Source organism: Mesoplodon mirus (genome assembly GCF_964341445.2).
Source record: "Mesoplodon mirus genome assembly, chromosome: 14".
NCBI lineage: Eukaryota > Metazoa > Chordata > Mammalia > Artiodactyla > Ziphiidae > Mesoplodon > Mesoplodon mirus.
In genome coordinates, this window is record NC_138990.1 from 66,339,108 (window position 1) to 66,366,326 (window position 27,219).

Genomic DNA, 27,219 nt, shown 5'->3' on the forward strand with positions numbered 1-27,219 from the left:
TTGGAGACACAGGGTATAAGCCAGCCTCAGACCCCTGTTGGTGAGAGGCTCTCTAAGTATCTAGGAAACCTCACCAAGAAGAGAAAACTAATAAGCTCTAGAGGAAACTCAGTAGGTATCTGGTTACCTTGACTCCAAATCAACTAAAAGCTGTTGGGACTAAAGAAACTTGCAAACGCCTACTTTTCTTTATAATATCAAGACTAAGATACATTCTTCTCACTCCTTACATTTTACTCATGCATGCATTCTTAGGTGTTGCATTTTCTGAGCTGCTATTAAAAATATGTCTTTCTGCCACATTAAACGGGGAGCAGAGGCTTGTGTGTTGTATTATTAATTACATGTTGGAGATGAAATTCTGGTCAGTCTTTGCAGAAGGTACCCACACCCGCCCCCCAAAGCAAAGGATGTGCCACAGGAGCACAAACCATGTGGGTTCCTGCCTGCTGCTCTGACTCTGTGCACTTACTTTTAAGGTCCAAGTTCCTGGCTCCCGCTGTGATTTGCGTTGTGATTTTCGTGTCAATCTTTACAGTGTGGAGGTTGCTGGTGTCCCTTGATATCATCACGTTGTGCCACTGATTGTCATTGAGAGGTTTGTTTGAGCTCCCTTTGATGAGGTTAGCACCATTTCCCAAATCAAACACGTAATGTAAGTACCTGGGAAAAAAGGGAAGGTGGAAAAGTGCCATCACTTTTTGAATTTCTGATGGAGTCAAACTACTTATTACCAACAGAGATCTCTTTTTCAGGTGGTTGCATCCTTGCTAGAAGTCATGAGAGTGAGTTGTGTAGAAGCTCAACTAACAAGAGGGTAAGAAACACTACTGTTTCAGCAAGGAGGATTACTCATTGTCTTCAATACAGGAAATAGTGAAAATATTTTTAAAATTGTGGTCCACATTCCACTTCATCGCTGTGGAAGATAAGTATCTGTCACTACTCGTTCCCTACTTCCACCACTCTGTCCATCCTTTGCCAACCACACAGAACTGGCGATTCTCAGCTTCCTGCACTTGTTTCCCGCCATCTTGAATGCCTATTTCTCTATGGGAAATGTGCACTCATCCTTCAAGACCAGCTCAGGTAGCCACTCCCGGACTCATAGGTTTTCCTAATTTTGCTAAATAATCTCCTGAACCTTTGCCCAAGATCATATTAGGAAACTTCCTGGTGCTTTTCTGCTAAATTTATTGTGTTCACCTGTATCCCCTCGGGTTGTGTGCATCTGTGTGCCTTGGGGTTGGTGGAATCTGAAGTATGCACAGGAGTGGCAAGGAATATACATATATATATATATATATATATATATATGTAAACTAGTGTGTGGCATATTATCTAGCCAGTTGTAAATGGGCAATGATATTCACCAACTGAATGAATACCTAAATCAATTAAAAGATATCAAATGTTCATCACAGTTTCAAGGAAATGTCATAAAAATCTTTCTGAATTCTTCAAGAAACTCTGACATAGAATTAAACTTCAGTTAAATGGGATTTTGTGGAGTTGAAGTAAGCTGCTTGCATGAATTAGCTATTTAACTTAGCCGACAAGTGTAGAAATTCTTTTGTGGAATTACCATGTGCGTAGTAAAGAAATCCACATTTGAAGAGTAAGACTTATGGAATGCCTACAATAAATTAGAACTCGACGCTATTTGTACCTTATGTATGGAAATGTAGATATAAAAAACTGTACTGAATGCCTATTAACTTTATAAGATACCTAAAAAGTGGTTTAAACAAATGCAATATTTGCAAACCACCCTCCCTGCCCACCACTTTCTGTTTAATGTATAATTGTGGAACTTGAGGTTCATTTTCATAAAGCTCTGTTTGTCATTGAACGGACCTGTACTTACCCTTTAACTAATTCAACCACAATAAAGTCGTTTCCATCCCCACTGTTATACAGAATTAGTCCATCTAGGGATGTTGTCTTGAACTGGAAAAAAAGATGCATAGAAGTGTAGGCTTGCAACGTAGCTAAGGCAACATAGCTCGATTTGGTCTTGAAGGTGACAGGGTCTGCTATGATGTTCCTGAAGCCAAACCTGGCATTGAGCTCACAATAATCTATGTCGCCATTTTTACACAAGTCAATGTATGCCATTCCATTAAATGTCAGGCTCTGCAGGTGTCCAATGAAGTTGGAGGGAACAGAAGACAGATACCGGCGTTCCGTGATGATGCCAGTCTCTATGTTATGAAACTCCAGCCTCGTATGATCCCCTGCCATTTGACCTAAAAGAGAAGATGGTATATTATTATTTTCTGCATCTGAAGGGCACTTTCAACTTTAGACTTCCATAGTAATATCACATTTTAAAATGCAAGGATCTACAGACCTCCTTGATATTCAGTTATGTATAGTAAAAACGAGAAATGACCTTACATGGTGAGGCTGAATTACTTAATAAAACTTTTTAAGGTCAAGTTTTAATCTCTGTCCAAATTTTAGTCTTAATAAAAATGATCCTCATTAACTAAAGCTGCAGAATTTTTTAAAACTAGAAGAAATAATAAAGGAAGGAAAAAATGAAGAAAGGAAGGGAGAAAGGGTAAGAGGAAGAAGAGAGAGAAAGGAAAAGGAAGGAAGGGAGGAAGGGAGGGAGGGAGGGAATGGAGGAGGATGAGGGGCAATGACTATCCTAAATCATCCCAGTAGAAAGTGATACATCCCAGCTCCATGGTGATGTGACGTTTGTCTTTATAAAGAATGTTCTTCAAGAAAAACAAAAAGTAACTGTATATTTTCCTATATTAATAGAAATAATGAAGAGCTGCTGACTATTCTTCCAATTACGAACCATGAAAATGTGTTTGAAGTTAAATATGTACTTTTCACCTTCCCTTTTATATACTGAATAATTCTGTCTTTCCTAGACCTAGTCTCCCAATCACAAAGAACTCCTCTTGATCTCTTCTGGCCCTCTGCCATTTCCTTGCACTTAGGTTTTTGATACCTAAATTGAGCACAACATACCAGTTCAAGGCATGCCCAATTTTAAGAATACCAGTAAAATTATTCCACATTACCACAAAGTATAATCTTCTATTAAACACCCTAGTGTGAAGCTTGGTTGTCAATTTATTTAGTGATTCACTCTTCAACTCAACCCCATTCCTGTTCATCCTGCCATATTACTCTGCCAACCCCATTAAAAGCCTACTTAGTCCCGTCTTTACCTCTAGAGTGATCATTGTACCTACCTGCAAGGTTGAAGTCAAAATTAACAAAGATGTGAACTTGCTTTCTAAAGCACAGCGGTAAAGTACTCTTATCATTGCTAGTGATTCACTCCCGGCATCTTGTTCTTGTCTAATTAAACTGTCATTCACTTTCTTCAGAAACTCAAAAAGGTCATTTAAATTGCAGTCAAGTTCTTCCAGGTGTTAGCTTCACTACTCAGTTTGGCGTAATTGGAAATTTTATCGAGCTTACCCTATCCCATCATCCCTGATATTAATGAAAATATGAATTAGAGCCAATCCCAGTCTCAGCCCTGGGAAGATGCACTGAACCTTCTTCCCAGGTGTAATAAAGATTGAGGCCCTTTGTGGGCCTGTTTCAACCAGTCTGACAGGTTTCCATCTCTTTAGAAAAAACAATAAAGTACTAGGTGGCATTTTAAAGGAAACACCTGTAATTAAATCATAAAAGGCATACTTTTTTTTTTTTTTTCCAGTACGCGGGCCTCTCACCGTTGTGGCCTCTCCCATTGCGGAGCACAGGCTCCGGACACACAGGCTCAGTGGCCATGGCTCACGGGCCCAGCCGCTCCACGGCACGTGGGGACCCCCCGACCGGAGCACGAACCCGTGTCCCCTGCATCGGCAGGCGGACTCCCAACCACTGCGCCACCAGGGAAGCCCTAAAAGGCATACTTTTTGTTGCACAAGAAAAATTGCCCACATACTTAATTGATTTTGATGTTAACAAACTCATTGGTATAAAAAACTCTCCCCTGAGCTGTACTTAATGCTCCTTAATTTCCATACTCTTTACTAGTCCTTGATCCTGACAACGCAGTCTTGTCATCCCTTGGCATGTTCTCTTTTCAGTTATTAGTTTGTTCTGATTCCTTCTCTGCAAATGTGTTTTTTTTAATACAAAAAATAGCACTGTAAACAGTTGTCTCTCCTCCCTCCTCCCCACTGTACCTCCTTCTTGTCTATCCCAAGCAAAAATACTATTAAATCCTTAGCAATTCTGGTTTCTCATATGACATCACTTTTCTCCCCTTCTTCAGTTCTTTTGTTCAGTGACCTCAATACTAGTCTGTGTGGAACTACCTCTTGGGTAGCAAATAAAATTAGCCTTTAATAATTTTCAAATATAAATCACTAGAGACACCAGTAACATTGAATTAACAAGCTAAATAGAATGAAGAATATGAAAAGCTGAAAAGAATTACTTGGGCTTTTCTATCTCCTTGTGTTATTTTACCTTTTTCATTATATTAAAATTTGAGTCTTAACTTGGTAAACCCACCCTGACCCTGAAACTGTCATGTTTTCTTCTTAAAAGCTACATTAATGAACCAACTGACAGTAAGAGAATATCCAGAAAAAATGTCTAATACTTGAAATAAAATATTACTCCAAATTGTCCAGTTCTTGGAAGCTCTGAAATAGGGAAGCACATTTTGTTCAGCAGAACTGAGAAAGAAGTTCAGTGATAAAAAATAACACGTATTGTCTGTTTTCTTTTCTCAAAGGAATAGAGTATGTGTTCAGAGCATACATAATAAAGAAGTAGTAAAAAAGCACTGGAGCAACCATGGCCCAGTTACAAGAAAAATCATTATGGCCCATGTTCAAGAGCCTATTCTTTCCTTAATAAGCATATATAAATTGCATTGACAGTAATGGCATATATGTTTGCTCATGAAGGAGAATTAGCACCTAAAAGCCATTGTCCACTGCCTAATAAAACATTTACTGCTGCTTTTTAAAAATCTTTTCCTCAGAATTTATCCCCATGTTTAATCCTCAGTTGACAATGTAGCCACCTCTACTATTGTATACATATATCGACTACGAAAAAATAAAGGACGATGTAGGAGAAATATTTTTAAGGCTCCACTCGTTAAAAAAAATGCAGCATCTTTCCTAGAGATTTACTGGAAAAGGAGAATTTGAAATTAACAGAATGCCTCTGATCAGTGTCTGGGGCATCCAGATTGATGATAATCTCCAATAAGAAACAACCACCTGGGTGGTGTGTTTGCACAGAAATCTCAATTTCTAAATCAAATCTTTCTACCAAAACAGATAGCAAGATTTTATGCTGAGCCTTGCTCTGAGTTGGGTTAAATTTCTGCTGCAGAAGAAAATGACCACCCCTCCCCAGCCTTAGATCCACTTGTTAATTCACTGAAAGGTATTGAAAGTTACTGAGTGTGTAGTATACGTCTAAGGCAGGTGCTGTATTAGGCAATTAAGAAATAATGTTGACAGAAGCAGACTTAGCTCCTGTTTTCACAAAATTCATGGTCTATTGGGGTAAGGCAGACGAAACCAGGTAAGAAAATAATGAACTATATGATGATAAAACTCAGAAAATGCCATGAATTTGATGAACGGCATGCTGGGTTGGTAAATATAGAAGGCGGGCAAGTACCTGAGTGGATATTTAAGTTAAATTTGAAGAACTAAAAGGAGAAAGCCATGCTAAGAACTGGAGAAGAGGAAGGCGGAGGTGGATTCCAGGAAGGAGAGACAGATGAACAGAGGCCCTCAGGTAAGAAAAACCCAGAGAGTGTGGCTGGAGAGTCATGAGTAAGTGAGGTTAGTGCTCAGATGAGATGGGAAGAAAAGTCAGGAGTCAGATGTCACAGTGCCTCCTGATTCTATTAGGAGCTATTGAAGGCTTTTAGGCAGACATAAGACATGAGTCTGTGTGTGTGTGTGTGTGTGAGTGTGTGTGTGTGTGTATTTGATCTCTCTGTCGTGGATATAATAGATTGCAGACAATACGAAGTAGAGTGTTTATAGAAGAAATGGAAAAAATGGACAAAATAAGATAGTCTCGCCAATATAATTGCAGGATTTATCAATAATGTACAGAATGATGGAGAAGGGGGAAATAATGCTGGCCCCAGCTTCCAAGCTTGGGTAACTGGATATACAGTGAATAGTGTTCAACAAAGGACACACATACTAACATACACACACATACAGAACACACAATTCCAGATATTTTAGACAGACTAGGTGATATGTTGAAACCCAAGGACTCCCTACTTAGGGATCCCATACAGTGGGTAGAACATTTTCTCATCTGAGTTCTGGGGAATCTCTCTCTTCTTGGGCTTCTTTGCTGGCAACTGCTTACCATCATGAGCCTTGGTGAGGTTCAGACATTCCCGGGAATGACCTGAGTATGTACTGCCCTGTATTCAACAAATACTTGACTTAACAGTATATATAACTCTGATTTAAAGATGTGGTCAAATGTAGGCCTTTGCATGAAGAGTTTCCAGTGCTTTCCTTTAAAATTTTTTATTGTTCAGTGATTTCTGAATTTGCTGTAAAATTTAATAAGAAATGTGTATTGCTTTCCTGATTCATGGCTGGCTTCATGTGGCCACGAGAGTGTTTGAAAAAATCTCATTCCAAACTGAAGCCTCAATGGCAAGGTTCCATTGCATATTTGGAAAACTTTTTTATGCTATATAAGTCAAGGCAGACTTTTTATTCTTATGAATTATTGACTTTCATAAGATCTTTGGCAACACATAATTTCCCAAATATGAATCACCCTGATGCCAATTACTGTGAAAAACAAAAGACAAAACATTGTCTTTAGTTCTGAGAAGCAAGATGCTGGGAGCTGGGGGAACAGAAGAGGTGGGGTGGAGTACTGGAGGGAGAATATGCATAATTTGTGTGAATCATCAATGTTTACTCAGTTTATATGCCCATTCATCTTTGAACTCTGAGAAAGAGCAAGTTGGTTTCCACAACTGAAAAAACTTTCAACTCCTACACAACAGAGAGAGGATAGAATGTAATTTCTGCTCTAAGGCCTTGGCAGTTTTGAGACAGAGTAAATGGCAGGCTAATTTACTGAAATGCTGGTTTATATTTTGTTCTCCCTTCAGTTCTAAGAAACTAGCCAAGTTCCTTGTAGCACTTTGCCTCAAAGGCTTTTACTTGGCAGAAAGTGGAAGACAACTTTCTGGAAAACAACACCTTTTCTAATCTTTTCTGAAGGCCTCGTTTGCAAGGTGTTCAAGAAAGGAAAAAGAGGGCTTCCCTGGTGGCGCAGTGGTTGAGAGTCCGCCTGCAGATGCAGGGGACACAGGTTCGTGCCCTGGTCTGGGAAGATCCCACATGCCGCGGAGCGGTTGGGCCCGTGAGCCACGGCCGCTGGGCCTGCGCGTCCAGAGCCTGTGCTCCACAACGGGAGAGGCCACAACGGCGAGAGGCCCACGTACCGGAAGAAAAAAAAAAAAAAAGAAAGGAAAAAGAAATGAGCAGAATGCATTCGAGGGCTGAACTAGATGAGGCAATTACCACTGACTAGGAGAGAGAGATGACCGTCGGTGGGATTTAGCAGTACTGAGTGCCAGCATCCTGCTCTCTGGTCAGGTTCAGGGTTTCAGAGAGAACTGATGAGGTAAACCTTGGTGGACTGAACCACAGCTCTTCAGCGACGGGAGTCAGCAAAGACCCTTTGCCTCACCTAGGACAGGAGCAACAGGCTTCTTATTGCTTAAAGGACAAACTTGGAGAACTGTCTTTTTTGGTGAGAACCAGTGAAGACAGAAGCTAACAGGAGCTTCTGCATGATCCAGGGTGTGGGTGGGAGTGGGGGTGATGGCACATGACTGATTAAATATCCTGTAACCCCAGAAGAAAGGCCTAAGGTCTGATTTAAATTGATATAAGGTCAATTAATAAATGTGCCATCTCTTGCACCCCTGAGTTGGTGGACTAAGACTCATAATTTTTTTTTTTTTTTTTTTTTTTGTGGTACACAGGCCTCTCACTGCCGTGGCCTCTCCCGCTGTGGAGCACAGGCCGCGGACGCGCAGGCCCAGCGGCCACGGCCCACAGGCCCAGCCGCTCTGTGGCATGTGGGATCTTCCCGGACCGGGGCACGAACCCGCGCCCCCCGCATCGGCAGGCGGACTCCCAACCACTGCGCCACCATGGAAGCCCTAAGGCTCATAATTTTAATAATACCTCCTGGAAAAAAAAAATCTGTTAAACAAATGTGTTTGTCATCCAAATTTGGCAATTTTGAAAGAGAATTCCTTTTCTTTCAGATCATAATTGAAACCTTACCAATGGCCTATGGATTCCTAATGAAGTCTTAGGTGCCAGAGTTTCCCAGTATTAACCAGCCAAGGAGACATGGGTGACTTCACCGTGAAGAAACAGTGCATGCCCAGGAGGAGAAGAGTGGAAACATGTGACATTAACTTAGGAATGATCCCCCAACAGAGTCAATTCTGAGTTCTCCTTTGAATCCATCACTTATTTGTTCCTATATCGATAAGCCAACTACATCCATATAAGTATCTGTTAACTCTGCTTCCTAACATTATGATTGCTGGTGAGAGATAAATGCACAACCATTTAAGTAACAAAGGAATGATGTATTCACTGGAAGTTGAAGAAAGCAACTGACTAATATAGAATATAACTATTCATTTAGAAGTTTGGTAGGAATCTATGAGATTGAAAAGATGTATCTTAAATTTTAATGAAAATTAGATGGCAATTCATTTAGGGAACATTTCTGGAATTTTCTGTTACAATGATCATTTTCATACTCTACACATCACTTCCTAATTCACAATGTGTTGCCCTGATTTTAAAAGCATGCTAATGTTCTACACACGACTGTAATTAAATACTTAAGAATGGGAGGGAAAAAACGAAGCTGAAATAAATAAAACAAATTGTATTTCAAATGACTACTATAACTACAGTAAAGGGAAAGGAAGGAAGGAAAAGGAAAGGAAAAAACGAAGAAAGGAACTAATCAAAGTTATTTATCAACTTAGCACTTGACCAGACACAATAAATCTTAGGCAGTAAGGACTGAGAAGAATCACAAACTAATCATGAATTGTTTTCAGTCCGTAGTACTCGTGGTAGTGTGGGCAATTTAAAGCAATTCTGAAACTATTGTAGATGTATGACTGGATTGAGCAAATGAGAAAGTGACATCACTGGGAGCCAAGATTCCACCTTGGAAGAAGGGATATGAAAACATAGAATGAGGGAGTCAAGAAACGATGCTGTAGATATGGAGGTGCTAGTGTGAACTCATGTTTTCTAAAATACGTGTATATTCATTTTATGTGAATGTGTAATTGATATGTATGTATGTACATATTTATGTGGAGAAACCTGTTAAGACATATATATATATATATATATATATATATATATATATGCAGGTATATGTATATATGCTTGAGTATATTTCCTATCTTAGTCTCCTGAAAAGGTCACGAAGCAACACTGAGCATATCGATAGCAACCACTTAGATCTTGGTCTGTAATATAATTCTCCACTAAATGGAATGTAAATGTCTGATTCCAAGGCTGAGGCATGGCAGGTAAAAGTTGTGCCTGAAATATACTGCTATGCCAGAAAGTGAGGAAGTGCTAAAAAAAAATGTTGGAGTGGAGGCATGTCACAAGATCACAGAGGCCAACTTCATGGGATTCACAGTGGCCCAAACAGGGACATTTTAAGCACCAAAATAATTAAGTGAAGTAATTATAAACTACTTGAAAATACAGAAACTTGTGGGTCTATACCAATAAGGAAGGAAGGAAGGGAGGAAGGAAGGAAGAAAGGAAGCAAGGAAAGAGGAAGATGGTGAGAGAAGGAGGAAAAGAAAAAGAAAAGAAGGGAAAGAAAGAAAAAGAAAGAATGAAGGGATAGCTCTTGTATATAGTAGAATATTAAGTGCTGACTCTAAATGTGGAAAGAGAGATGGAGTTTGAAAATAATCACTTGTATCTACTGTGTTAAAGACTGAATCAGGCAAAATCTTCAGTGGGTGATACATCTAGGGCAAATTTTTGATGAAGTACAGATATTTTCAATGTCTTAACATGTCTCTCCACAGTTTATTAGTTGTAAGGGAGAAAAACATACTGTTCAGTGGAGAAACTGGGCAACATGTTGACCAAGCATTAAAATCATGAGTCAAGGACATGGACATCATTTCCCTCCACATGGGATACAGTAAGAAGACCACACCATCAACAATGTATTGCATCCAAGAATGCAAAACATGAATATAATCATGGCAAAACATCAGATAAGCCCAAAAAGCGACTTTACATTGATAAAAGGTCGGAGGACTATATATCTTTTTAATTTGTCAATGTCATCAAAGACAAAGAAAGTCTAAAGTAATGTTTTCCATTAAAGGAGGCTAAAGAGACGTGAAAACAAAATGCAATGTCTGGCCCTAGACTGAATGCTCTGATGGAAGCAAAAATGCTACAAAAGACAACATTGAGTCAACTGACAAATGGGGAATATGGATGAGAGAACAGATAAAACTATAAAGCAGAAACTAACACACCATTGTAAAGCAATTATATTCCAATAAAGATGTTAAAAAATATTGTATCAATGCCAAATTTACTGAAGTTGGTGACTCTTTGTTCTGTAAAGGGATATCCCTATTTTTAGAAAATGCACACTGAAGTATTTAGAATGAAGGGCTATTAAGTATATAACTTATCCTCAGTTGGTTAAGAAAAAAATGAGATAGTGAAAATGTCAAAGCAAATAGGACAACACGCTCAACATAGTAAAAGTATATCAGTGTTCTTTGTACTTTTTTACTTTTGAATTTTTTTGTAAATTTGAAATTATTTCTAAACAAAACTTTAAAAAAAATGTGTTGCACCAGTCTTTTGTTTCTATACCTTCTTCATTCACTGTAGTTTAGGACTTTACTACTTTACATCCTGAAGTAGTTAGTACATTGCACAGGATTCATTTTGCTCAAAAAATATTCTCTTAGCTTACTTTCCAGCTTAAATGCAGCAACTTCCAACTGCCTGAAAACCCATGAAATATGAATTCCTTCATTTGGAGCACTGACCTATTGGCCCCTAAAGGCCATTCTAGCCATGTCAACCGTCCTATGGTTACATGAAACAAAACAAACCTTCTCTGTTCCCTGAACATAAGTCTGTCTAGCCCCATCTAAGCTATACTTCCCTGTGTGGAATGCTCTCCCAGATACTTTTTCTTCTGCATTATCCTTTCTTTACAGCCTAGTTCAGATATTATCTATTGCTTTAAGCTATTCCTGAAACCTTTAAGCTCTTCTGAACCCCAAGAACATGAATTGTTTACTCAACTGTTTAGTACATTACATGCTACCCTACATGATCGGTCATCATGTGATTTTGATATGTGTGTATATATTATCCTCATAAAATCATGTTATGTCCGGGAAAGTATTCATCATCGAGTCATACATATATTAGGATATTAATAAATATAAATAAGTGACCCACGAGTCAAAAAGCAAATTTTTAAAAGTTAACAAATAAAATTAAAAAATAAACCTAGGTGCTCCCTCAGTTCTGGTAACAATGGCATTTCAAAGAACATAAGTCACTTAACGTCTTTGAACCTCAGCTTCCTCATCTATGAAGTGAGAATGTATATACCCTATCTACTTCATAGGGCTGTGTGAGATTTGAGACAAACTTAAGGGACTGAAGAATGTTCTACTGTGATTCTCACATGTCCTTGTCCCTGGCAGTTATTTCTTCCCAACCTCTTGCACATGACCTTAGACCCTGTTAATTTCTACCCCTTTTGATAAAACCGAGATTGTCCAAAGAGTGGATGCTAATCTACAGAAACAATTCATTCTTCTTCCAAGAACTGCCTTTAACCCAAACTAGCTGAACTTCAGCTAACACTCCTGCCAAAGCCCTATAAAAATTTGGCCTTCCTTCCCTAAGTTCACACAGTTTCTTTAGAGACTTCTCGTGTTTGGCAATGTTGAATAAAGACTTATGCTAATGGCTCCCTGGTTGATTTCCTTCCTGGGAGAATAAAATGACATAACATAGCAGTGGTTTTTAAATGCCAATCCATGGACAAGCTGCATTAGAGTTCTTCTGAGTGATTTTAAGAAAAAATAATAATAATGATGAGCTCCTCCCACACTTTCTGTGGTGTCTGGTCAGGAATTGATCCTTTGAAAGCTCTTCAGATAATTCTGAAACAAAGTTGCCCCCACGTGTAGAAAAAAGTTTTGGAAAGTCATAAAGGGCTAATGAAATACAAGCTGGTAAGAGATCTATGAGTTGGTAATTTGCTTCATTTGAACTCAGGAATGATTCTCTTAAAAGTTAAAATTCCATACATGATATTTCTACATTGATACAATCACCTGATCTCTGAGTATGGAAACCCCCTTGAGACTGAATGTAGAACAGACACTTCTCTGCTGCACAAGGACTGTCTTGTGCCTTGTACTAAAATAATTAACAGGGAGATATTCTCTAAAAAAGAAAAAGGAGCTAATATCCCAGCGGGTCATGTGCTTGAAGTTATTTTCAGCAGAGAGAATAAAGGTACACCGATTCCTCTTTCATTCGGTTTGCCTATGTCTCCGGGATGCACCTTTATGTGGCTCACCTCAGTCAGGAATCTACAAATCAGGGATTGAACTTGACATTCTTAACATTAGAATTTAACCAACGGAGCTAAATGGCCAAAAATGATCTAATATAGCTTAAAATAAAAAGCAGTTCACCTGACAGAATGCCAGCATATCTATCAATATACCCAGAAGCTAAAAAGTATAACTTGCTGCTGTTCATTGCCTAAATATATAAGAAACAAAGAAAGTGAACAGAACTTGGCATCCAAACAATAAATTCAATATTTTATAAAGCCCTAAGATATTTATCAAGCCATAAAATTAAAATATAACTTCTTTTTGCATTATTAAATGGAAAAGAACATGGCAAAAATTGTTGCTCATTTGAGAGAAAAAACACTTAACATGCTGCTTATTAAATTTACTTGTTGCTGGAAGAACTGGAATAAGGAATGAACTGTGTGTATCAGCTTCAAGTTGTTCACTTGGTTTTCAAAGTCAACTGCAAGAAACAGGAAAGTCTAAAGCTTCAACGAGGCAAAGGTGTTGGGGCTTTACCTGTCATGGCCTGTTGATCATCCACTGTTAACTTTAAACTTTTTCCTCGACGAACCACACGCACTGTGTGCCATTCGTTATCATTGAGGTTATAGCCAGCAAAAAGGGTCTCGGGACCTTTGCCTGTAGAATATGCCAAACAGTCATTATGGGCACTCAGAATCAGTCAAGCAAACGAACCTCACAGAGAGTGAGAGAAAGAGACAGAGGAAGGGGGGAAGTGAGGGAGAGGGAGGAGAGAGAAGAGAGAAAGAGGAGAGAAAAAGGAGACAGAGAGAGGAGAGACTGGCTGGATCAATTCTCAAGCCCATTAGAGTCATAGCAAGCAAGGAAAATTACGTTAACAGACATTCAGCTGTAACACTTTAAGATCTTTAACATTACACATTGATCAAAGACAAACGAATTCACCTGTTGTTATAAATAGGCACAGTCAATACAGCATTGGGAAGCCTCCTAAATCTGCACTTTTCCCTCCCTCAGGAATTCTCTGATTTTGCCCTATCACTTTCTTGCTAACGAAGTAGCTAGCAGTCATGAAACCTCTGACCTTGGGGACAGATGTGACCACAGGTCATTAGCTAACCATTTTCAGTGAATGGCACCTGGCTGATTAGACTGGCAAGGAGGCAGCTCTGGGTACAAGACTATGTGATGGCTGCTCTTTGCTCTTACATCATGTACCTCCAATGTTCAACAGCTTCTTAAATGTATGGAATGTTGTGTCTGAGAACTAAGTCTGGTGGAGGCACAGACAGTGGGTACAGGTAAAAGAATGGACTCTTAGGAGGTGAAGAAAGTGAAAAAAACACTGCCAATAAAAGGCCGAGTGTTGAGTGGGAGGGAAGAAAAAACAAATGAGATTAAGTAGCAGTACAGGGAAGTGATGCCCAGCTAAGGACCAAAGGAAAGAGGACAAGAAGTGTAACCTACTGGAAAAGCAACCGCAAGTGAACCCATGTAAACCTGTGCAAGTTGAATTTAAATTGGCTTAGGACAGAGAGGTTATTTCAGGAGGTATTTTGAAATTATTGAAATGACAAAGTTAGATAAATGTCTCTCTTCCACATAAAAACAAAGGGAAAAAAGAGCTTTCAATAGAACTGGAAAATTTTTTTTTTTTTTTTTTCAGTACGCAGGCCTCTCACTGTTGTGGCCTCTCCCGTTGTGGAGCACAGGCTCCGGACGCGCAGGCCCAGTGGCCATGGCTCACGGGCCCAGCTGCTCCGTGGCATGTGGGATCCTCCCGGACCGGGGCACGAACCCGTGTCCCCTGCATCGGCAGGTGGACTCTCAACCACTGCGCCACCAGGGAAGCCTAAAAACTGGAAATTTTTTATTGAAAAATAGGCACTGTCAATAATCTGATATTATGATTCATTTAAAAAAATCATGAAAAGTTGTTAATGATACATTTTTTGGTGATAGATTTTGCCCTGTTTTTTAGGTACTGACATTTCTATATGTATACTAAAATAACTAAAGACATGACACTGAGTTGAGTTATATGACTTTCAACTAACTCAGGATCAGGATGGAGTTCACAATTTCTTCCACCAAATTCTATCAGCCAAACCAGCCAATGTCCAAGGACCATAGGAGGATGTACGAAAAGGTCAAAGAGAAGAAGAGAGAAAAATAAATAACTTAGGGAACCAAGTACTAGAAGAAACCTCAGTAGTCGGTCCAACAGGAGATCACTGTTTGCTTTTAATACCACAGGCTATCCAGCAAGCCCGCTGATTTCTCTCTTAGGATATTACTGATGATACAAGTTCTGTCTTCCTTGGTTGGGGTTTCTGAGGCTTAAAATGAGCCAGTGACATAAGCTAAATTTTGCAGGATGAACTGCCTCCTATCTTTAAACAGAACCATCATTAAAATTAGTAATCATCTCTTTTTGTTTCTTTAGAGAAGTTAAATTGCATCTGGATACATGAATAAAAACTAGTCTAGACAGAACCGTTTTGAGAGATTGATCACTAAATATCTAGAGGAAGCCAGTTAGTTCAACAACTGCAAAAATGCTTTGAGACATATTGCTGAAAGCAAGTTCTAGGATCAAAGGAACTCTTTCTAGTTTCAACAGTGAAGAAAGAAGTGTTTAGAAACTCTGCAGAATCTTATCATCCTACCAGCAGCAAGGGCCATTCTGAGTTTTGATCTTTGAAAAGAGAATATATCATTTTAAAGCTATTTTTATAGGGCAGATCTTTTTTTCTTAGAAATGTGTGCTTTTGAAGCAGCTTCACTCCCATTCTCTTAATTTAAAAGTGTTTTGTCAAGAAAAAGAAGCATAAGGATGATATCATCATTATACCCCATTCTGGGTTTGATCTTGCAGTAAAATCATAATGCTTCATCTATGAAACAATAATTTCCATAACAACAGGCACAAAACCCAATTAAAAATAACCCTTTGGTTCATGAAAACCTCTGTGGGCCAACTTCAAGCTCCTTCCTTGCATTATTAAAAATGTGAAGAGATTAATTTAGGAAGACAGGGTTTGTTTGTTTGTTTTTTAATGAACTTAATATTCTCAGTTCAAAACAATGTTATCTATGCAACATGAAGTGTTGTGGAGAGTGCACTGGACAGGGAATTAAGAATTGTGGTTGCTAGTCCTTAATTTGCTACTAAGAAAGAAGTTAGAGGCTAGTAAATGCTTATTATGTACCAGGCACTTTATTTATTAACTTGTTTCATCTTTACATTATTATCATTTTGCATATGTGAAACCAAAGGCCTAGAAATCTAAAACAACTTGTCCCGAGGTCACACAGCTAAAATGTGACAGAAAAGTGTTCCATCCTAGGTCTGACCTACTCAAAGCCTGCATACCTTCCCCTGCATTATACTGCCTCCCAGCTAATGTGACCTTTAGATAGCAACATGACTTCTTAGTTTCCTCACATCTAAATGAAGAGGCTAGGAAAGTTGCTCTTTGTCATGATTTCCAGCTTGCTCTACAGAACAATCACAATGTTAGGAAATCTTACACGCCTTCTGCATAAGTCATGGTGGAAAGAAATCTCTAAAAAATACACTGTACCTCTACTCAGGGATACTGAAATGGCTGGTACTAAAGACATGATATAGATCAGTTTGGTACTAGATCCACCCACAATCAGCAATTTGCTAAAACGTGCAGCTTCTTGTAGTCTCAAGAAGTCAGACTTACAAAGTGAGGAGACGGTCTAGAGGATGTCTGCAATGCCTTTGAGATCTCACATTCTCGCAAACATTTAAAACACATGTATTTGGTAAAGGAAGATGGCTTAACTGTTGAAATTTTGGAGTTCAGAGTCATTTGTCCCCATGGCAAAATTATAGTCGTTCAAAGCATTAATGATCTGAATTCCTTTTAAGATTTCTTTTTCCTTTTGGGATATCAAAACATGTCTCATTGGTACTAACACCTTACTCCCAGCATTAATGTGAGTGTTATAGAGTGAATATCTACAAAACTGGGGCAGTGGTTTTATTATTATTTTAAAACGTTGGAATTATTTTTTTCTACCTGTAATCACGCATAAAGAATATAAAAATCACATAAAGGGGAAGTTGTTCTGCTGTTAAAGAAGCAGGCTAGCTTGTCCCCCAAGGCATCACCCAGAACCTCTGGATTCTGCAGAACCCTCTAGGGGGCTCATTTCTCCCTTTAGGAAAGTGATGAGTTTCTTTATCAGAAAACTCCAGCAAGGGCTTTTAAAAAACATTTCCAAGTAACCCTTTGCTCTTTAAAGTCAGATTTAAAAATACAGATTTTCTTCACTTACAGATTAAAAAAACTGTTTTTCTAGAACATCATTTATTATACACATCAAGGTCCAGAGTTATTCAAAGCTACCCTTTTTAGTCTATCTGCATTATCAGCCCTTTAGCATGCATTTTCAACACTCCTTTAATTACAAAGTCCAAGTTCATAAGCTCTCTCTCGAAGATTTTATAGGCCATATGCTCTTATGTGAGTTACACTTATCCTCAAGTGAGTTACAGAACAGATTGCCTTTCCTTATTTCTATCCATCAGGAAACCAAGATTTAGGATTTGTGCTTAATTTCAGCAACTTGATTCTTTTCTTTCCTTTAAAAATACCCCCTGCATATTGACTTTTCTCCCTAATTATTTAAAATTATTTTTGCTAATCACTTTAAATTCTATTTGAAAGTATTTGGGCATAAGTCAATAAATGAATTTATTTAATGAAGAAAAGAATAGCTTCCAAGGGATGTAGTGATAATTAACCCAACTCCCCCATTTTACAGACAGCTTCATGGGAGGTTAGTTGATATATATGTATATAACATCATTGATGGATTTCAGGTTTGCAAGGGTATTTTTAATCTATTTTAATAGTTGTTTGTTTCCTATAATTTCATGAATATTTCAAATTTATTTTGTATTCAAGATGTATATAATAGTAACTTTGGGTCCTTTTGGAAAGAAAGCCTTGTGTGCAAATGTCCTGTGAAGTACTTATATTGGTTTTTTTGAATGTGAGGAAAGAAACATTAAAGAGCAATAGAGAAGAATAAAACAAAGCTAAGAAATCTAAGAAGCAATGTGATCAAAGATGTCTAACAGACTAAAATGACAGCTGTCCCTAGAGTTGAAAGATGGATGTAGCTTGGGAAAATCAAACCCAAACCAATTATATTTTTATTTTTAAAACTTTTAGACTTGAGTGCCACAAAGCTGAGACTCATTACATACCCTTTAGGTAGCTATCTCCCTCTACTGGTATATTTTAAAGATGCTAACTACATAAATGAACCATCTGTATCAGGTACCCTATCTCTCACTATAGTACAAACTAGTTGGTTCTAGCTTCCTTTTCGTTGCCTTAAACATCAGATGTAAGTAATTTCTATTTTATAACTATCTAGTGATTTGAGTAGCTAATCTGTTTACTCAATTAAGCCATTTAAACATGGGGATTCCAATGGGTACTTCTGCAAAGCCACAACCCAGCAAACTGCATAGGTAATAGGCAGGTAGGAATCCATTTAGTTTGCCTTCTAGAAATGATCTATCTCCATTTTATTAAGAACAGGTTGTATCTTTTCAACCACAGCTATGTGGGCTAAAGATGGGCATCACATGAAAGTGGATCCTAAAGTTTCCAAAGTTCTTCTATAAATTAAAAAAAAAGAAAAGATTGGCATTGCCTTATGCATATAAATTGGTTCTATCTTTACACGTAACTGTTCAATTTTTTTTGATCATTAAACTGCCTATAGCACCCAGCAATTGAATTAGAAATTACAGCACCATACGTCTTAGAATTATGAAATTTTGAAATCAAATGGTCCATACTATATCTGTTGTTTATCCCATTTAATTAGTCTTATTCATTCTGGGTTATGTGGCACCCATATCCTAGTAATTTAGTTTAAAAAATATTTTGTACCGAACACTGATCACACAAGCATTGGGAATGCCCCAACTTAGATTTTCGAGGAGGTTTCTCGAAAAAAAGATCTAATAGATCTAATTCTAATAGATCTAATAGGAGTCAAAACACTTCTGCAATGGACCCAATAGTAAATATATTTGGCTTTGCAGAATGTGGTTGTCATGGCAATTACTCAACATTGCTATTGTAGTGCAAAAGCAGCCATAGACTATATGTAAACAAACGTGTGTGGCTTTGTTTCAATAAAACTTTTTAAAAACAGGCAGCCAGCTTGTACTTTTCAGGTCTCTGTAAGATACACATAAATAAATAGACAATTTAAATTCCCTTTTCTCCTGAATCTTTACGTTGAATATTAAAGAAGTAAGTAATGGAAAAATAATCAAGAGCTTAAGAGTCAGGAGACCTGAGTTTTAGATTCACTGTTACCATTAAATCCAACATAAGCTTAATTATGCTAACTTAGTCTAATTCTTCTCCTGCTCTTGGTCTGAGTTTTCTTATCTGTAAAACAACAACAACAAAAACTAAAAACAATTTTAAAAGGCTGTAAATGGCATAAACCAATTGCAAAGTTCCTCTACTTCTAAAATGTTATCACCTTTCCTGTTCTACAAATTTAGAATGGCAGCCTTCATTAAAATGCATGACATTTGGGCCTCCCTGGTGGCGCAGTGGTTGAGAGTCCGCCTGCCGATGCAGGGGATACGGGTTCGTGCCCCGGTCCGGGAGGATCCCATATGCCGCGGAGCGGCTGGGCCCGTGAGCCATGGCCGCTGAGCCTGCGCGTCCGGAGCCTGTGCTCCGCAACGGGAGAGGCCACAACAGTGAGAGGCCCGCGTACCGCAAAAAAAAAAAAAAAAAAAAAAAAAAAGCATGACATTTGTGTGTATATATAAAATTAGGTGTCTATCTATATCAACTTTTCTGAGTACTACGAAGTTTTATTTGGCAATTGACTTTGAGGACTACAGCCTCCAGTGGGAGGCAGGACCTGGTGGGAAGCTGGAAACAAGCCTTGATAATAATAGGAAGAGAGAAAAGCCAGGAGAAACAGAAGCAAGAGCCACCACTGCTGGTTGCCTGAGTTATGGCTCTTGGCAAGAGCACTTATGCCCGTAAATGACAGGAGGATGTGTTCCTCAGGTTGTAATTATGATACCTTCAGCCTGCTATTTGACTTTGCCATTAGTTTCTGATTTTAAAATAATTACTTTAAAAAATAACCAGACCTCTGCTTGAAAAACAAGCAAACAAACAAACTAAAACCTAAGGAGAGTAATTCCTCATTAAATGTTTCTGTTTTATCTTTCTCAATTTTTAGATACTGGGCTGGGAGCAAGCAGAATTCTTTTGTTTTTATTTCTCACATGAATCAGCTAGGAGAGTTAATTACCAATTAAAATTAGAAACACATAAAGGGCACTTCCAGATTCTTCTTTGATATTCACTAACCTTACTAGGGGAAGGACCAATTAAAGAGTTTGTGAGCCCAGTGCAAAATGAAGACGTGGGACCCTTGTTCAAAATGAAGCATTTCAGGACAGTGGTAGCAGAGCATTAATGCAAGCACAGGCCCTTCAAAGCACAGAGCCCTGGGTGACTGCACAAATTGCATGCTGTTTGAGCCACCCCTAATTAAGAGTCTAAGTTTTGTGCTTATTTATTTTTAAAGTTTCCTTTAGTTAGCTCTATATTCAGGAATGTGCAGACAAGACTTCATTTATCAATGTAAGATAAATGGTTGGGTCACCTTCCCCATACTGTCTGTCCTTAATGACAAGGCCTCTGGGGTATCAGAGAAGCTGTCTGTCTCAGAGCTGTCTTGCTGGCCAGGCCTGGTGCCAGTCATGACCTTGCACTGACTAATCACCCTAACAGCCATGAAACTGAGGTACTAGCCCAGCCACCTAACTCCTCCCTCTTTAACTCTCCTTAAGCTCTCCTCAATTTAGCTTCGGAGACACCCTTGGGAACTATTTAGAGTGTTTTTATAAATAGCTATTTGCCTTTACTGTATAGGCAAAGAGACATGTATAGAGTCCTAAGAACCAACAAATTTCTTTATACTAAAAATATTAGAAATATCGTTCCCTGGGACTTCCCTGGTGGTTCAATGGTTAAGACTCTGAGCTTCCACTACAGGGGGCACAGGTTCGATCCCTGGTCGGGGAACTAAGATCCCACATGCAGCAAGGCCTGGACAAAAAAAAAAAAAAAAGAAGTATCCCTCCCTAATTAAAAAGTACTTTGAGCAAATAGTATAAAGTTAGACATTAAGCTTAGAGATGAGGGTTTTTCAAAAATGAACAGTAACAGAAGACATTTTGTAAACTTTTAAAAACCACTGGAGAAATGAAAGTCACATGCTAGTTAATTGCACTGTATTTGCTTTGATAGGATTGCTACTTAAATCTTTCCTTTTTTTTTTTTTTAACTTTCTAGAATGTATATATCTTGGTCTGGTGCATGTGTTCTGGATTCACAGATTATCCGAGTTTTTATCCTAGTTCCATGAGTTACTAGCTGCGTTACCTTGGGTAAAATATATAAGGTCTCTGAGTCTCAGTATTCCTATCTGTAAAATAAGCTAATAATAGAAACATTTTACAATATAAATTTAAGGCATTTTAATTACTTAAAACAATGCTTGGTACATGGTTCACCCTCAATTATAGTAACGGTAATATTATTATCAGTATTATACTGCCATTATTATTGTTATCTTCCCCTAAATGGGTTTAAAGCCTCAGAGAGAATATCCTATGTCCTATCGTTCAGTGCCTTGAACCTAAAAGCCATTCACTAATTATTTATTGAATGGGTGTATCTGTTTAGATTTTGTGAGACTTTTTTTTATGGTAGATTAAATACCTCTTGATATTGAATTAAGTCAAATAGTTAATGAAAAGTAACTCCATTAACTTTTAATGCCTATCTTCACTAAAAAGTGTCAATAATAAAGTTTCATCCCTCTGTTTTCATATTTGGCAGCATGAAATCTGATAAGTCAAATAACTGGAGAACTTGGGTAACTCAGTTATCTGGCTAATTATTTAGACAGCGTCATTGTTTACTTCCATTGAAAATTAATTTAATGATGTGTAGAGCCTAGGAGAGCAAAATTACCCAAGGCCTGAAGTCAGGAATTTCCAAATGCAAAGAGAAGAGCTGGCTTAGGAATTGGAGGATTCAAGGCTTAATGAGTATTTAATTATAAGAAAACACGGATCTTATCTGCAAAAGGCTCTGACCTTGGAGAGCTGCTGGAAATACCCCACAAAGACTCCTCTGCCATTTTCCTAACTCATACTAACCCTTTTCCATCATCTACAAAATAAAATTCACTATATATAGCTGCCTCACCTGCTGTTTCATTTCTGGCTACATATCATAGCTCTAGGCAAGTGAATAAACAAGGTTCAAATGATCTACTAAGAAACATTTAGCCTTTACATATAGCTTTGATATTGATTGTACCCATTTATGACAGATCAGGATAAATATCTCTGATGCAATTCATTTTGATGTAAAAAATGTACATTTTAAGAAATATAATTACCTTTTAAGAATATAATTATATTTACAACACAGTAAAAATGAACACAAATTATATAAATATATTGCTAAAAGAATGTTTCAAAAGAGGTTTCTTTAAATCTAATCTAGCTCAAATGACTGGTTTGGGACAAAGCATAATAAAATAAACCTATTATAATGAAAGGAAAAATTTGGACTGTGACTTTATTTTAAGGAAAAAAGGTCATTTCCAAGAAATGCTTATCACATAATAGGATAGCTTGCAAGTATAAAATTAAGTACTAAATACTTAATATGATTTTAATAAAGCATTTTAACCTGAAAATAGACTCAACGTTGGCGTAACATGAAAAGGATTATATTGATTTATGTTGACACTTACTTAAACATGTCTTATGTAATACCTACATAATGCCAAGCTATCTGAATGAAAAAAATGAAAAAGTATACAGATACTGAGCATTTGGAAATTTACAAATATTCAATTTGACATTCCATAAACAAAGCCATGGATTATAGTCACAAATGCAAAGATTTTTAAATTAAATATATGATTTCTCATCCAAACACACTAATAGCTACAGAATTCATTTTAATGAGAAGACCAAGAAGAATGTACAGTTCTGTAAAATTCAAGGAACAATGGCTTTACCCGTGTGTTACTGTAAGTGCATTTGAATATCATTAAATGCGAGTCCTTCAATATTTTGGGGGGTATTCTTGTAAAAACCTTCTCCCCAAATAAGAGGCATATTAGAAAAAAAAAAGTAAGTTTCTGGCTTTGTTAAAGTTTATTTGTCCCCTTCTTTTCATTTCACAAGTAAGTCATATCAGTGTTTGAAAATCTAGCTTTCAGTATTTGTTGTAAACATTACAACCAACTTTTTTTTTTTTTAAGAAAATGCATTCTAAGGCATATGATAAGGGATAGTTTGTCTTTAGAATTTTTGAACTGTAGCATCTCATTTGTTTTGATCTTTTTTCTTTTTTTTCCTCAGTGATTGCCCAAAGGAGGTTATGGACAAATAATACATGATAATTCATTCATTCATCATGTAAAAATTAGAATGATAATATAAAATTTTTTTTTCAAAGCATTGATACAATGATTTACTAAATTCTTTATTTTGGATTTTATTATTGCAATAACAAATAGTGCTAACTTAATTTTTTCTTTTATCATAATTAGCTTATTTATCAGGCTTACTTATAGTCACTAACTTGAGGGCTATGATTCTATTTGACTATTTATTTTAGTAACTGGAAAAATATTGGGATTACTCCTTTGTTTGAAGTTGTTTTGGGATCAAAGTCTTCTGAAATGAATGACTTGCCTTACTAAACAGGAGGTATACGAAGACGGTGCTTGCCCAACTATAGCAATGGCTCTCAGCAATTAAATTTTACACAAGATTAATTTGGTTAATCTCAGGAGAGAGTGCTTGGAGGGTCCCTGGAGCTGGTCAACCAACTGCTAGAAGTAATGTTATATCTGTGTGCTTGTTCCTGGTCAGTCTTGCTATAGTGAGATTATGTTAGTTAGGCTTTCACTTTAGTGGGTTAGTGTCAATGATGATAACTTATACCAACACATCTAGAAGTATTTCTTCATTTATGGTTATTCCAATCTGGTTTGTTTCTCAAGATCTTGCTCACAGATGCTTCCAATCAGTTTTCATTTGATTGCTCTGAGGTCACTGATGAATCATCATAGAACTTATTTTTGTACATAAATGTTTTCTCCCTATTTTATCTTTCTTCAACTGGCTCAGTGACCTGGACCTGCTTTATATCACTTCAGTATAAAATCTGAAATAAGCAGTAGATCAGATTTTAAAATACTGCATGTTATAGTCACATACTGGACCTAATGTTTACAGTATGTTGCTGAAGGAAAAGAACCTGTTGCAAAACATTTGCACACCATGACCCTATATTTTTAAAGATACACGTGTTACACATTTATTTCAATAGCACTATGCATAAAATATTTCAAGCCTATATTTAGTCTGATCTCCTGGGAAGGTGGGATGGTGAAGAATTCTCACAACTGTATGAAAGATGCATTCAAAGAACAAATGACAACAAACAATCCAATATTAAGTACAATAAAAGTAATAGTAACTGAGATACTCTTAGAATTTCTTACTTTACCTTTGGGGAAACTGCTTTCATAATACACTTCTTATCCATCTTGCTCTTTGCTCCCATTGGTAACAAGTGAAAGAAATGGATAAGAGCTCTGAGCACACTGAATATTTCAATCTCCAAGTTTTTTGATGGTCCCATGCATTTCCCCCCTGATTTAAAGAGCCTTGCCCACTTGACTTACGTACCATATGTTTGCCAGTAATGTGTTGAAGAAATTGTAATCCTCAAGGGTATTTCACAGTTAAAGTCAAAAAATTTTTAATCAGACAGCCTGGAAAAAAGATGTTTGTGGAGAAAGCCTGCTGCTCCTACATCCCCTTGGAGGTGAGTATACTGTCCTGCTCTGAGGACAGCTGACTGGATCACCAGTGGGCATCTGCCCCCAAAGCTAAATCTGGACAGTGTCTTGTGAGGTGACATGATTTGAAATCTCTGCTCAACAGGACAGGTATAAGTAATGAATATACTGATTCTCTTTCTAGGGGAGTTTGAATACATAGCATACATTGAGTCAACAGCTGAAGGAGCAGCAAAAAGTCAAAAGACATGCACAGGAAGAGGCAGTGAACAATAACCATGAGGTAGGAGACACCATGAGTAAACACAAGACATGAAAAAGTAGAAGCTATAATCAAGCAGAACCGAGTCAGTAGAGAAGAGGAAGCTAAATGGAAGCTCAGCTAGAGGCTTATATTAATCATGCCTGACCTGTGGTTAAGTGGACAAAGCATCTTTTAAATTATGCATCCTCTTTAGAAGGTAGCAGATGCATAATTCCTGTCTAGCAACTACATGAGGAATTGAAATCCACAATCAGCATTTGTTTTCATATTCTCTGACAGGTAAGCAATTGACAAAGTGTAAATTGTTAGTGGCTTTCTTTTGAGGAAAATTAGGAATGCAAACATTCTTGAAAAAATTCTAATCTATATTTGTCTACACTAGTAAAACCAGTTATTTGACATGGCACCTTAGATCATCATTGAACATTAAGGCTGTCCAACGGATTAGAGGCTATTTTAAACAGAAGTTCTTGGGTACTTTTTAGTCTTTCTGATCCTTTAGGATTAACTCTGTATGAACCTGAATCATTAAAGATACATCAGTAAAAAGACAAAATGCTCCAAATACAAAAAAGAAATTGTTTTCTTTAAAATTAATGAAATTCTAATCATACATCTTACAATGAGATTGACTAAATGTAAAAAAGAAATTTTTTAATAATGGCTAGGAATGTCTAATGTCTAATTCATATTTTTACCTTTGATTTTCTGGATCAATGATAGCATGCTAAAATGCTACCTCTCTACCAAAGAAAAAACAAAAACAAAAAGAAACTCTAAGCTATGAAGGAAATGGCAAATGTTTAGAAACCAGCTCTAATAACACAATAAAAACCTCCAACCAACAGGTTGTGGTCTCAAAATTTGTGACATTTTGTGGTATAAAAGAAAATTTCCTTTTCACAGAAGCCAAGGGGATATCAAATTCAGAATGTTTCTTCTGAAACTTTATAAGTTTTTCTGACAATTTCTACCTTGGCCATTGTTGTAATACTAACTTTCAACAATGAAAGATAATTTGATGAATTTGGCCAATGCCAATCTGGAATTTTGTATTACTTTGAGCACACCCTTTTGCACTAGTAATAAGAAAATGCTTTACTGAACAAATTAATAATTGAGTGTGATTTCAAGATGAATTCTTAACCTGCACAAAAGAGCAATCTTTTAAAACACTTCAGCATTTTATATTTGCATATAAGCAATAAACCAATTAATTGTTCACTAAAATAGACCCAACTCTTCTACTTATCAAGCCCACGCACTACAATTTTGCACAATCTATGTAGTCATTAAATGTGTACTCTTCTTTATAATTCTCATAAATTTTAGATATGGAAAATCCAAATGGGCTCTCCTTAAATTTTATTCCAATTTTGATTTTTTTTTAAAGACTCACTGTCATGTGCTAATTCCCTTTGCCTGTTTTGGCTATTTGTTTTTCATCAGAAATCTATGGTCTCTATATTTTATATGTAATTTCTTTTAGATTTTTGTTAAAAATACTCATTCATAAACTCTCTCTTTTTCCTTTCTTTCATATATACTTTAAACTTTAAAAAATGACAACAGCAGAAAACAAACAAAACTCCTCTTTTCTGCATGTATATATTTATCTTCCTTTATTCCTTGAGCAGTTCCTATCCTAGGTGGACGGACAGCACCAGTCACTGAGAGGCAATGATTGAAAGAACTCTACAAATCAAGGGATGATTATGTGGAGGCAGAGTCAGAGGCTCCTTTTTGCAGTTCTCTGCTCTTCAGGCACCAGGCAGCTGCTCTGACCTGAATATTTGTTTCATGTTAACAACAGCCAGCCTCCAGAAATTTCCTCATATCTTTTCAAGTAGCCTGCCAAGTGGTAGCCTGATCAAAGCAATCTAATATGGCTTAAGTGCCACTGGTTGACATTTTGCATTCTTTTATTGCTTTCCATTTTTATCTACATAAAAAAATTGGTGATAACTAATATCTAGTTGATCTTTTCATCCTGGTAATAAAATGATAATACAAAGATCTTATTATCCACTACAGACATCCATCATAGTACATTTTCCGATAACATATTACTCAGAGCACTTCTTCACTATCTCCAAATCAAAAGTGAGGTTAAATACTTGGCCTTAGATTCCCTTTCTCTCCAATCCTTAGACAATGAACTACAAAGAAAAGGAGCTGAACTTCAACCCTTGACACTCTGTCCACATTAATGTCATCTCCAATTTTGTTGTCTCTGTGTCTTAAATAAACCAGTTTCTGTAAGAAGCCAAAAATGGTTGGAAGCTCTGCCTACTAAAATATTTTTTTTCAACCCAGAGAGTTTTTATTCTTGTAAGAAAACAAGAGGAATGAGAACAGGAGT

General features: G+C 37.2%; 1 protein-coding gene across 33 annotated transcripts in view; it reads right to left on the reverse strand.

The window, feature by feature from the left end:
• Nucleotides 1-27,219, reverse strand: part of NRXN1 (neurexin 1) — a gene marked incomplete at both ends in the record, with an annotated part of 1,125,847 nt that overhangs the window by 569,966 nt on the left and 528,662 nt on the right. For all 33 annotated transcript variants that reach the window (XM_082643223.1, XM_082643222.1, XM_082643212.1 and 30 more), the window contains 3 exons: nt 473-663; nt 1,868-2,249; nt 13,184-13,306. In XM_082643223.1, the coding sequence (XP_082499349.1) occupies nt 473-663; nt 1,868-2,249; nt 13,184-13,306 (696 nt within the window). The remainder of the gene's footprint in view (nt 1-472; nt 664-1,867; nt 2,250-13,183; nt 13,307-27,219) is intronic.